The 14,146-nt window shown below is 29.5% G+C and overlaps 1 protein-coding gene across 1 annotated transcript in view; it reads left to right on the forward strand.

Moving 5' to 3' along the window:
* Positions 1-333: 333 nt before the first annotated feature.
* The window catches only part of LOC111642300 (transmembrane protein 245-like), a gene marked incomplete at its 5' end in the record, with an annotated part of 67,921 nt that continues 54,108 nt past the window's right edge, over positions 334-14,146 (forward strand). Inside the window, 3 exons of the mRNA XM_023388634.1 lie at positions 334-573; positions 6,175-6,279; positions 8,656-8,832. Coding sequence (XP_023244402.1) covers positions 334-573; positions 6,175-6,279; positions 8,656-8,832 — 522 coding nt within the window. The remainder of the gene's footprint in view (positions 574-6,174; positions 6,280-8,655; positions 8,833-14,146) is intronic.

Here is a 14,146-nt window from a genome sequence, read left to right on the forward strand (position 1 = left end):
TAATAGAAAATATTTAAATACAGATAACCTGAACTTATGACACGCTTCTAGTCTGACAGCTTGACCACTTACCTCCTGCCAAATTACTTAGTAATTCCTTTATCAGGCTATTAAGGCTAAATAATCTGGCTGTTCATTTCATGATGATGATGATGATTGTTACATAAATTTAAAATTTTTGAAATACATTTATAACTGTGGGTTGGAAGCATAAGGACCAATGTCAAATGCATTGGTACTTGTTCTTCCAAGTCCCCCCAACATGCACAGATAATGTATATACATATATACAGTACAGATAATTAATATAACTATTAATCAAATTTTATATTAAAATTGAATGATTTCGATCACATTATATTTACTTCTCAGTGTAATAAGATTGATAAGCATATTATTTTAATAAAACAATGTTATATTTTAGGATCTCATTTTGGGTTGTGGAGTTTTATTGGATTGAAATTTAATGCAATTTGGAAAGTTTGTTGCCACTGGTGTGAAGTTAGAAGAGATGCTTTAGTACCATCTCCAGTAAGAGGGTTATGGAGATTAATGGCTCAGGGTGATAAAATGGTAATTAAAGTATATTTTCAAATTTTGAGAAATTTCTAATTAAGATTTATGGATTTAGACTGTTTTCATATTGAAAGTGTAATAATAACAATTACACCTTGGTGTTTATATTAGGTTGGGAAAAGAGAAATCCATTATTTTGTTGCTAGATAGCTGTAGTGGTATATATCTCATAAAGAATTGATGAAATCTGCTTCACTCTTAGAATGAACTAAACATTCATTCTAAGAGTGGAATCCGATTGTTCTTTTAACCTGAAGCAGACCTCGACTGAGGCCAAAAACGTTTGTTTTTATGAATAGTTAAGAAGTACCGGACAGTAAAGGTTTAGTAAGTATGATTTCGTTCAAAATATCGGTAATTGGATTAGAAGATTTGTGAATCAACCAATCAAAAAACTCTGAGTTATAGGGTGTAAAAGATGGAAGTTAGCAGAGGAAATTTGATATGTTTTACAATTTTGCTTTGATAAAGGCAAAAATGCAAGCCAGGCAACTGAAAATGTGAATGGTGTTTATGGTCTCGATACTGTCACCGTCAATTATGTGCAATTTTGGTTTTGTTGATTTATTCTGGTAATTTTGATGTTAAAGATGCATCTCACATAGGTAGGCCCGTCGTTGAAAATGTTGATAAAATCATGGAAATGATTGAAGTAGACAGGCATGTTAGCAGTCGTAGCATCGCCTAGGAGTTAAAGATTAACCACAAAACAGTTTTAAACCATCTGCATAAAGCTGGATTCAAAAAAAAGCTTGATGTTTGGGTGCCATATGAATTGATGCAAAAAAACATGGATTGAATTTCCATCTGCAAAGCCTTGGCCAAACAGAATGAAATCGACCCATTTCTTAAACAGATGGTGACTGGGGATGAGAAATGGGTTACATACGACAGTATTGTGTGAAAATGATCGTGGTCAAAATGTAGTGAACCAGTGCTCAAATGGTGGCCAAACCAGGACTAATGGCCAGAAAGGTTTTGCTGTGCATTTGGTGGGACTGGAAAGGAATCATCTACTATGAGCTGCTTCCATATGACCAAACACTAAATTTGGACCTCTACTGTCAACAATTGGACCGTTTGAAGCTAGTGATTGAACAGAAGCGGCCAGAATTGGCCAACAGGAGAGGTGTTGTTTCATCAGGTCAACGTCAGGCCACACATGTCTATAGTGACTTGCCAGAAACTTTGGGAGCTTGGTTGGGAAGTTTTGATGCATCTACCTTATAGTCTGGACCTGGCACCAAGTAATTACCATCTTTTTTATCATTGCAAAACTTCCTTAGTGATAAGAAATTGGCATTAAGAGAAGATTATGAAAATCGCTTAGTTGAGTTTTTCACCAATAGGGTCCAGGGCTTCTGTGAGAGAGGTATTATGAAGTTACCTTTAAAATGGCAACAAATTATAAAACAAAACAGTTCATATTTGACCCAAGTCAAACAATCTGAACCATGTTAAATAAAGTCTTGAAATAAACATAAAAATAATGGATTTCTTTTTCCCAACCCAATATTTAAAACTTAAATTCCTGTTAATTACTAATAAACAAGGGAGATATAAATTAATTTTATAATATCATAATAAAACTTTATATGTATGTAAACTATATATATATTAGTTGTACCCAACAAATTATTTACTGTAAAATTTGTTGTTAAATTATAAATAAATCGGGAAAATAAAGAAGCAAATAAATTTATTTACATAAAACTTATCAATATAATAAGATTTATGAAATTTATAGGTATACGTCATTTTTTTGTGTAGATATCTTCACAGTTTTTTTTATCTCTTAAAAACAGAGAACTATATGTCACAGCCAAATTTTATTAATTTATTGATAATGATGATGATGATTGTTACATAAATGAAAAATTTTTGAAATTATACATACATAATATCATTTTAATGGATCGCTTGGGCTACTGAAAATTATCTGTTGTTCTGAGAATCCGTTTTATCATGAACAACGGATTTCTTGCACACTCAGGAAAACATCTGTTGTTCAAAAAAATTTCTGTTTTTTAATCCCTACATATAAGAAATACCAGTACTTGAAATTATTCAGTCTCTTGACATCTCTATTCTTTATCCTATAGAAACATGAAATCTAAGCAGAGTATAATAATGAATTGTCAAAATTATGAATCAATAATTCTAGATATTTTGAATGTATGCATGAGGAATTAAAAAGTAAACATACAGAAAAAATTAAAAAAGAATTGAAAAATAAAACTAAAAAACTAGAAATTAAAAAGGTAATTTAAAAAGAAGTAAAATTTGTAAATAATTATGGTCATTGTATCCCAAAAATTAATATTAGAATTAAAACACAAAGAACCAGTAAAATATAGACCACTCATTGATATAAAATATTACTGTTTATATAATTTAGAAACACTTATTAAATCAAAGTTAAAAATACCAGACAATTCAAAAAATATTATAAAAAGTACAGAATTTTTGAATGGTTCAAAAGAGGTTAAAATTGAAGGAAATTATAAAATGTTATCATTAGATGTAAATAATATGTATCCTAGTATAAAGAGTGAAAGAATAGTTAACGTAATAGTTAAAGTAAATAATTCATAACAAAAATTGTGTAGTCCAATATGTATATAGAAACATTACTAAACAATTGCCTAAATAATTGGGCTATAGCTCCACTAATTTAATAATTAATATTAAGTAATTTGCTACTAGAGGTAAACATTAGGTGTCATCTCTTAACTAAATTAATAATTATAATTTTTAATAATTAATTCAATAATTTAGAGCCATCTGGAAGAAAAGAACTGACCCGGGGCGGGGCTTTAACCCACAACCTCTGCTTGTTGTGCAGTGTGTTTGCCAGTTGTGCCACCTGGACCCCAAGCAAGCCTTTGCTTCCACATGCATTTAAATTTAGATATAACCTTATGCGGTTAATCACGGCTCTAGTAGCAAATTACTTAATATTAATTATTCAATTAGCAGAGTTATAGCCCAATTATTTAGGTGATTGTTTGGTGGTGTTTCTGTAAATAATTCATACACAAGTACCTTGATGAATTGGAAATAGATTTTGTCTTAGTGTATACTGTGTATATAGATATATAATTTATACATACATGTCATTTCAAAATTATGTTTAAAAATAAAATTACAATATAAAACAAAAAAATATGTTTATATATTACATAGAATACATAAATATAATTAATATAATTATTGCTCTTAAAATATTTAGTTTTTTTATGTTGAGAGTTATAAAATTTGATATATTATTTTAATTTTATTTGTAAACTTTCAACTCAAAACTTTTTGATAAAGTAATCATTAAAGAAATATATTAGCATTTAATTTTATCACATCTAAATTAATACATATTTAGAAAAGACTTACTTTTGAATAGCATAATTGATATTGTGAACCTGCAGATTTTTACGGGGCTCTTAAAATTCAAAAATTAATGTCAATTGTTTCCACAATGTAAACATCTTCGTTAGAAAAAATGGAGAGGGAGAAATTAGATCAGAAGTCACCGGTTGTAGTAACAAGTCAGTGGGAAAGTTGACACATAGCTGGCAAGAATGCACCGTCATCGACAACTAAAGTTGATCACGTGTTAGATTTCCCACGACAATGATATAAAAGGTGCAAGCCACCAGTCGGGAGTTTGCACATGGAAGTTATATTTTGGACTTAGTGATTCCTCGTCTCCCACACCTCCATGCAACGGACTCAACCTAGTCCCTGGAGAAGACAATGGTAGAAGACATCACCAATGCCCAACGCTTCCATAAAGAATTGTCATCACCACATATAGGACTCCTCCAACTTTAGAGGTAATTATCAGCAGACTGCGAACTCTCTCTCTCTCGTAACGGAAGTAGGCATAGCTGTCATACAATAGACTAAGCAGTTGTCAATCATAGACTTTGTAATCTTATGTTAATCACATCTAGCCTATATAACCTACAGATATATGCATTTAACTCTGTGTAGCCTCCTGTATTTTAGTGTTAGCTGTATAATAAATGCTTTATTTTGTTAAACCTGTCTCCTGTCTCTGAAAGGACACCTGCCGACTTGCTCACCTCCCTCGCCACTTGATAAAAGCCATCCGAATGACAATGCAGACAAGTTTTACCAACTTGATGTGTAAGTGGCAATTAGGGAATTGACCCTGTGCCCTCGTAATCTCACAATATATTATACTTGTATATTAAATGAAAATTATGGGCATAAACTTTATATTCCAAACTTAAAATTATATGATTAATATTTCATCTATACTCTATACTAATATTATAAAGAGGTAAAGTTTGTAAGTTTGGATGTAGGAGGTAATCTCCAAAACTACTCATCCGATTTCAAAAATTCTTTCACCAATATTTAGAATGGAACTTCAGGGTGGACACAGGCTGTATATTATTCTGTTAAGCATTCATATAAATTAAAAGATATCATCTAGGATTAAGGCTTTTATGTCCAACAGATGGCACTAACTCCGCGAGTATGACGACCTAAGTTTGCTTTTCTGTGAGGTTCATATGAAGTAAAGTAGATCATCTATCTATCTACTATATATAAATAAAAATGTAATGTTCGTTTGTTCCTACCGATTCCTTTGAAATTTTGACACAATGTTGCATTTGAATACGTACGTGTTTTTATATAATATACATGTTGAGATTCCCCCCACTGGGGGGGGAGATGGACATTGATTAAGGCTTACCATGAAGAACTCTGCTTCTATTGATACTATTTTAGATGCAGTTTTTTGCATTTTTGATTGTGTTTTAATAGGGTATGTCAACAGAGTATACACTAAAAAGGGATTTTTCGAAAAATTCCCCCCACGAGGGAAGTGTTATACATTTATAATAGATACATTTTGAGCCACAACAACGCATGGCAGGGTCTGCTAGTTGTTAATAAAAATTTCAACAATTTTTCTTCATTTACTTTTCATAACATTTTAAATTATATTATATTTAGGGATATATTAATGACTTAAGTGATTTGAATATAATAATTTATTTTTTTTTATGATACTTTTTTAGCTAATTAACTTTTAATCAGAATTTTCTAATTAAAAAATATCTTCTAAATCAGGGGTCAAAAACTTGTGGCCTGTTAAGGCTTCATATCTGGCCTGCAGCCTTGATAATTTCTTTTCTAAAAATCAATATTTCTAAAATCTTGCAGGGATTAAAACAGAAAAATTCAAATGTTAAACTGTTTATGCAAGTCATAAAGGCCTGGCAACAAAAGGGCCTTTGTTAGAGCCTGTTTTAAATTACAGCATGTTTTGGTTTACTGAATAATTTCTTGAATATGGCTCGCATCTGATATACATCTATTTGACTGGCCCTTTGCTGTGTTTGAGTTTGAGACACTTGTTCTAAATGATATATTTTAAGAAAATGAAATAGTAATTAAAATTTAATTTTATTGATTTCCAAAATTAACTTTATGATTTTAAATGTATCTTGTATAATAAATTTACTTTTTTTATTAGTTATATTTGTTCCAAATAAATTTTTACAGTTATTAACATAAAATTGAATTTATTATTGATTTATAATAATTTTTTAACTTTAATTTCAGATTACCTCAATTCTTGAAGGTTCAATTGATACTTTTACCAGTATAGCTGTGATTTTGATTGTATTTATTCTTGCAGTTGTTGGAACAATTTTTCTTGCTGTCCAGGTAAATAAATGTTATTTTTTTACATCCTTTTAAAATAAAAAATTAACTCCATAAAGGGAATAAATTATAAATTAAAAGATACAAAAGAATAAATTACAATAAACAAAATGTGTACAAGTTAACAAAAATACAGTAATACCTCAACTTATGCAAACCCGGAGTTATGTGATTTTCAAACCTCGTCGATTTGTCTTTTGTTTGAGTGCCACACAACTCTTGATTACTCACTCCTCCCACACTATTGTTTAGCTTACACGTTCAGACGTGCTGCATGGAATCAACACATAGCTACAATTTATTTTGTGTTATTTATTTCTGTGTTTGTTATATCTACGGAGACTTGAGAGACTATCTGGTGATTTCTTATAACCGTGAACGAATGAAAAGACGAGATAAGATTAACGAGAACATTTATTAGCTTACGTACATCCGATTTGGATTTTACACAAATTACGAAATTATACCCCGATTTACACAAATTTGACTTACGTGGTTATCACTTTGTCCCACCTATTGCGTAAGTCTGGGATAATACTGTATTATAGACAAGTAAATTTATTTCAGCTTATTATTAGAGATAATTTTATGTCAAGAAATATTAAGAAAAAAATTTATTAAATAGATAAGTTTTAATTGACCAAGAAAAACTGTGGTTATTAGTTGCCTAGTTGAAATTCATAATTGGATATTCATATCTTAGTCATGTTATTGTATACAGTACTCAATTTATAACATTTATTCTTTAGCCGAACTCATAACAAAAGTTTTCCAAAAACTTATTTTTTGTTTTTTTACATCGTTTTTTTTTGTTTAAAAAAATATTTATAGTGAGTGAAACAAAATTAATTGTGACATTTCTATGCAATTTGTTTTTTGACTGGATTATCAATAAAGATATTTTTTGTTTCTTCACTTTTTAAGTATAAATCATTACATGCATTTTCCTGGCATAAAAAAAAACTATAATTAAAAATTGCTATAACAGTTATAGTGCTTTAAAGCACCCTTATCTTAAAATTTATTATAACAAATTGCACTTATATATTGAATTTTGCATTGTAAACAGGAGCATGCATTTATCTTTTTGCCACAGATCAAGAAATATTTAAGAACAGTTTTGGGTTCAACCATATAGTCTGAAAGTGAAAAAAAAAATTATTAAATAAAATACCAAACACTGCTAAGGGAAATAGGACTGAAGATGAATTTCATTATTTAGAGGCTGTATATTATTGACCTGAAAAAACTGATCAACTGATATTGAATCTTCACTCAGTTATAATTTTAAAAAAACTTTTTTAAAGCAAGCAAATTTATAAAACAAAAATTAACAAAATTACTAAAAAAATTAAAATAAATTTAAATTTGATTATCATTTGTGTGAAACAACATTAAAACAATTTCTATAGTTCTATTGCAAAAAAAAATAATTGCAATTAATTTAAAAAATTGTAATGAAGCATTCAAAAATGTCATCAAAATTAATGCATAATTAAATAAATGAATAAAAATTATTAAAAACAATTATAAAATCTAAAACTAAATTAATATTGAATAAATTAAAACTAAAAATAATAAAATAATAATTAAAACTCTGGCTTTACATCAATACTGAAACCAAAATCAAAATTAATTAAAATCAAATCAATTGAAAATTAAAACAATGTTTTTAAAACTGTTCAAAACTTTTGAAATTTGCAAATTGTAAATAAATTAATTTTAAATATACATTATTTGAGACAGTGACAGAACATTTTGCTTTTACTATATACAGATACAGAATACAGATTTCTGGTCAAGCCAGCCCAATACTAGCCAGATGGCAACCTTAATGTCACCCTATTGTCTCTAAAATGGGGACAATTAGTTTAGATTAAGTGCAATCTCTTGTCACACTGACTATATGAAAGAAAAGTCCACCATGATGGATTTCACCTTGTATATGGGGTGTTGTGTAGTCTGCTTTGTCAACACAAAAGTTTCCAAGAAACTAATGCTTAATTGTTCTTATTGTAATTTTAAAAATTTATAATCTTTGACTGAAACAAATAATTAATTTTCTTATTAAATGTGAAAGAATTGTTTTAAGAATTCAAAACTGTGATGGGATTTGCTTGATTCTGATTAAATTGCCTGATTATTTTTTTTATGCGGTTAATTGTCCATCACTAATATATACACATGACTGTTTATAGAAAAGCATCAATGTAAAACAAAAACTGAACTAAATAGATCAAGAAAATTCAGATTTAATAAATTTATTTTTGCTTCAAAAAATTTTTTTGTAAATAATTAAATTATAAAATAATTTTGTGCTGAAATTATAGTTAAAACATTCTATAAATGTCACTTTTTTAAAATAACTGTTTGTTATAGATATATGGTGAAAGCATGCATCTTGTTGGTGTTACAAGCAGCCTGATAAATCAAACGCTTGTCTATAATTCTGATATCCAAGAGTTACTACCTGAGAGTTTGTTAGATGTCCAAGGAACATTAGATTCAATGTTAGGTGATGCATATGTGTATGGAAGAGAATGGATTTCAACATCAGTATGTATTTTTTAAAATATTTAAAATTTTTATTATATTGTTGTTTAATTATAAAAGTTATAAATAGTGACTTTATTCAATAATGTATTAGAATATAAGAAATTACTTCACACTAAACTCTTATAGTTTGATTGTATGACTTTATCTTCAAGAATTTCAAAATATGTTTTTTCTAAATGTTACTGAATTATTAATTACAGTAGATTCTGGTTATTAGAGTCAATGGGTTAATTGTAGTAACTGTAGTAATTTGGAGCAAATCCTAATTACCAAAAACAAATCAAGAAAATAATTAGAATTTGTTTTGATTTGAGAACATTATACTGTTTAATTGAGACATTGACTGTTAAATGGCATGCTCTGTGACATGTGGAGGCCATTACTGGTGATCATAGCTGATTCACTCAGTAACACAAACATTCATATTCACATAGTGTAGTGATTCTACTTGCAGCAGCTGCTAGATAACAGGCATGTAATTTTGTAAATTTTTAGACTCTTGCCAAGATATCATGAAGAGATTTGACACTAGAAAATGCAAATGCTTTATTTGAACAAATGAAAAACTAACTACCTGACATCAGTTATTGCCAGAAAATTGATAAACTATATCCTTGAATCAGTTAATGTTTGATACACGCATTCCATTAAAACTATTTTTAATATACACAGCAATCAAAATCTGATATTAAGCAAATATACACCCACAACTGCCATAAATGATCGGGCCAAATTTGGATATAATGATTATAAATTAGAAATGAATTTGGCACTAGAATGAGGCATTAGGCACCATCTCGTATTAAAATTAATAATTATAATATTTAATTAATTAATTTAATTAAACTGGATGAAGAGAATTGGCCCGAAGCAGGACTTGAATCCACAACTCCTGCTTACCATGCAGATGCATTGCCAGTTATGCTATCCTCCTCTTATCCTAATTTCCTCTTCCAGTATATATAAGTTTAAGATGGTTATATCTTAATGGAAGAGAAGATTGGACTGAAGGTTCAGGTAGCATAACTGGCAGTGCATCCGCACGGTAAGCGGGAGTTATGGGTTCAGGTCCCGCTTTGGGTCAATTTTCTTCTTCCAGTTTAATCTAAATTAATTAATTAAATATAATTATTAATTTTGGGGGATGTGTTCCAACCATCAAGACTGCTGGTGACTTTTCCTGTTCACTTTATTATTTGCATAAAGTTTAAGTGTTGATTGATTCTGACTAACTTAAAGTGTTATAAAAGTTTATATTTGTTTTAACTAATATCACCAGAGGTAATAATAATATAAGTAAAAATGCAACGTTCTCCACCAAAGCAGGGAAAACTGCCAATGAATTGCTTTAAACCAGAAAGCAAAAAGAATCAACCATCCTCATCAAACTTCAGGTTAATAATGGATTTTAACTTAAATTCTGAAAAAAACTCTCATGAAGACTTCACAGAGGACATGAACCCTAACCAGAATTTGTCACAACTAAGCACTCATAGTTTCTCAGGTGAGTCAACTAACTTCGACCCTACTTTACTTAACAAACCGGACAATCTACAAGACATCTCTACAGCAGTCTTATGGAACAAAATCTCCAACTTGATTAACACTTCTAACAATAAACTTTTTAGCTAAATGATCATTATAAAAGAAGATCTTGACCTTATACTTGAAAACGTCCGTAAAACTAAAGAACAGCAGAAAAAATGGAAGAATAAATAAATAAACCTAAAACAACAGGTCGAAAAATTACAAGTAGATAAGGACTGTATTTAATTTATAATGGACTATTTAATTAATGATCATCACCACAATAATATAATTATATATAATTATCCCAATTCTAAAACTATTTCTAGACTAGAAATTCATAATTTTATTACTACCTCATTAAACTTGCAAAACATAGCTCAAGAAGACATCCTGGAAATAGTTCAACTCACTAAATCACCAAATTCAACTATAAGACTAACTCTTGGCAATAATCATATTTGTGATTGCATTTTTTCTACCTTTATATGGAAGAAACAACAGAATTTGCTAGAAGAATGGACTTAACAAAAAACTCAAGGATTAGACGAAAATACTTACTCCCAACTTTCTACGAACTGCAAAAACATAATCCTCAGGTCAAACTAAGTAATGACACTTTAATAAATGAACGTAAAAAATTAACTTACAGTTTAAATACTGGGAAATTAGTTCATGTGGATACCTTTCTTCTGTCTTCTAGGTTAACAAATACAACAAGCTGATATACTAAGAAGCAAAGTAAAATTCAATATGATAAAACTTATTTGAACAACCAATTATTTACTATTGTCAACTGGAATAGCCAAAGCCTTAAACATAAAATTCCTCTAATCAACACTTTTTATTCCAAGCTTGAACCCAATATCTTCACTATAACAGAAACTTGGATAACCTCTGAATTAACTTATAAGTCAAATTTTTTTGATAAATTTATAATAGAATCAGTAATGGGAGAGGGACAGATTAAGGCTTACTGTGAAGAACTTTGCTTCTATTATACTATTTTAGATGTGGATTTTTGCATTTTTGATTGCATTTTAATAGGGTACGTCAACAGAATGAACACTAAGAATGGTTTTTTCAATATTTCCCCCACGGGGGAGAGAGACAGGATTAAGGCTTATTGTGAAGAACTTGGCTTCTATTATACTACTTTAGATGTGGGTTTTTGCATTTTAATAGGGTACATCAACAGAATGTACACTAAGAAGGGATTTTTCGATATTCTCCCCGCGAGGGAGAGAGACAGGATTAAGGCTTACTCTGAAGAACTTGGCTTCTATTATACTATTTTAAATGCGGGTTTTCCCGTTTTTGATTGTGTTTTAACAGGGTACGTCAAGAGAATGTACACTAAGAAGAAATTTTTCAAAAAATTCTCCCTCCACGGGGGAAGTGTTATACATTTATAATAGATACATTCTGAGCCACAACAAAGCGTGGCGGGGTCTGCTAGTGGCACATAAACCAATAGGCCCAGGTTGTCCGAGTGGTGTCTCTATATATTAATAAAAAAGATTTTTGTAAAATAATACAAAAAAATCCAACAACTACATCCTGGTTCTTATCTCAATCAACAAACTCATTTTTGCAAATATAACTAATAAACTAATGACTCTAATACTTGTTTATATCCCTCCTGATGATTTAACAAATCTAAATGAAACCTCCAAACTAATTGATATTTGGCAACATACAGCTCCCTACTCTATTATACTAGGAGATTTTAATGCAAGAATCGGTGAAACAATGGACTCTAAATATGATGGACCTAATCTTCTAATACAAAATATTCATCAATCGAAAGATAAACAGCTTAATAGACTGGGGAAAAACTAATAGAAATAATAATGGATCTTAAAATGTACATAATAAATGGATGCCTCAAGCCTGATATTCCTGCAGAATACACTTGTTTAACATATGCCAGAAAATCTACTATTGACTATACAATCTACTCAGACTTACTACTGGATTGCTGTCTGGACTTCACCACAACTACTTTCAACATCTCCGATCACCTACCTGCAATAGCAAAATTTTTACTATTTTCGACTAAGAAATCAGAAAACTTATCAATTAAAAGTCAAAGAATAAAATACAAAACTTCAAGATATTCAATAGAATTTGAAAAACAATTTACTGACATTCCGATAATAACAGAAAACAATAGTGAAGAAATTTATAAATTAATGACAAATATAATGAATGATTATGTATACAATAATAATGAAAAAAGAAACCTTCATAATAGATTCAGACAAATCTGGTACAATTTTGATTGTCATAAAATGAAAATAGAAAAGCAATCTAAACTAAAAATTTTCAGACTAAACTCTAATGATGATAATTTTATTAATTACAAGAAAGCCAAACAATCCTACAACTTACTCAAGACAAAAAAGAAAAACTACTTCAGGAAACTTGAATCAAACTTAATCAAAAAATAGTAAAAACAGTAAATTATTCTGGTCTACAATAAGAAGATTCCATTTTAAATCAAACCTAACTGAAAATTCACCAATCATTGACTTTGATATTTGGAAAAATTTTTATCAAAGATTCTCAAAAATTCATTCAAACCTACTACCAATAATAAACACTGATGCTTATAACAAATATTTAGACTCTGATTTTACTATTGAAGAACTGAATGAAGCAATTCAGAAAACAGAGCAACTCAACCCCGGAAATGATAATATTCCTACTAAATTTCTAAAAATGCTTCCAAATAACTCCAGGTTAAAATTGTTATATCTCTTTAATGCCATGTACTGTACAAAGCCACTTCTTTTCCTGATTCTTGGAATACAGTTATTCTTACTATGATCCATAAAAAAGGGTGATCAACTTTCCCTTAATAATTACAGACCTATAGCATTATTATCAACTATAAGAAAATGCCTTACCTCAATACTGTCAAATAAATTTCAACAATAGACTAAAGTTACTGATCTGGAAGCTAAATTTCAAAATGCTTTTACCAAAAATAAAGGAACTGAATCAGCAATATTCATATTACAAATGATAATACTGTACAAAAAGCTTTTGATTCAATCTATATCCCACTACTAGTAAATAATTTAAAAGCCTGCGGTGCAAGTACCTGATTCGTATCTACTATAAAAAAGCTTTTCTCAAATTATAACATAAAGATCAAACAAGACAAGATCCTTTCCCCCTCTCTAACTTTTTTTCGTGGTGTTCTCCAAGGTGATCCCCTTTCACCATATTTATTTAATTTCTATCTACTCAGCATTGATCAACTTTTTCATAATTCTACCAATGGTATTGAAATAAATAACAGAATCTTTCACTAGATACTATTCTCAGATGATCTAGTAATACTAATTACCAGACCATCAAAATATCATTACAAAGAAAAATTAACCATCTAAATCTTTATTTTAAATCAATTCACTTAGTAATAAATCCGGCTAAAACCAACATTATTGTTTTTCGCAATAATAGCAAAATATCTGAAAAAGAAACTAAAATATACCATGACAATACTCTACTACAAACAGTTAATGAAGTAAACTATCTGGGTGTCATCTTTGATTGGAATCAGGGCTGTGAAGTCGCGTAAAAATCTACCAACTCCGACCAGGGACGGACTTGTTACCGAAAGAGACCCGGAAATTCTGATGTCATCACATGACCTCAGAATAAAAGATTCAATAAACAGAGTTCTAATAAAGATAGAGGAGTCTTTTTGCTTTGGAATAAAAAGTTTCTACGTTCTAAGTAATATATAAATATGTATTCTATAATTTTTACTTTT

The sequence above is a fragment of the Centruroides sculpturatus genome, unplaced genomic scaffold, assembly GCF_000671375.1.
Source record: "Centruroides sculpturatus isolate CEXI.00-Female unplaced genomic scaffold, Cexi_2.0 scaffold1480, whole genome shotgun sequence".
Lineage (NCBI taxonomy): Eukaryota > Metazoa > Arthropoda > Arachnida > Scorpiones > Buthidae > Centruroides > Centruroides sculpturatus.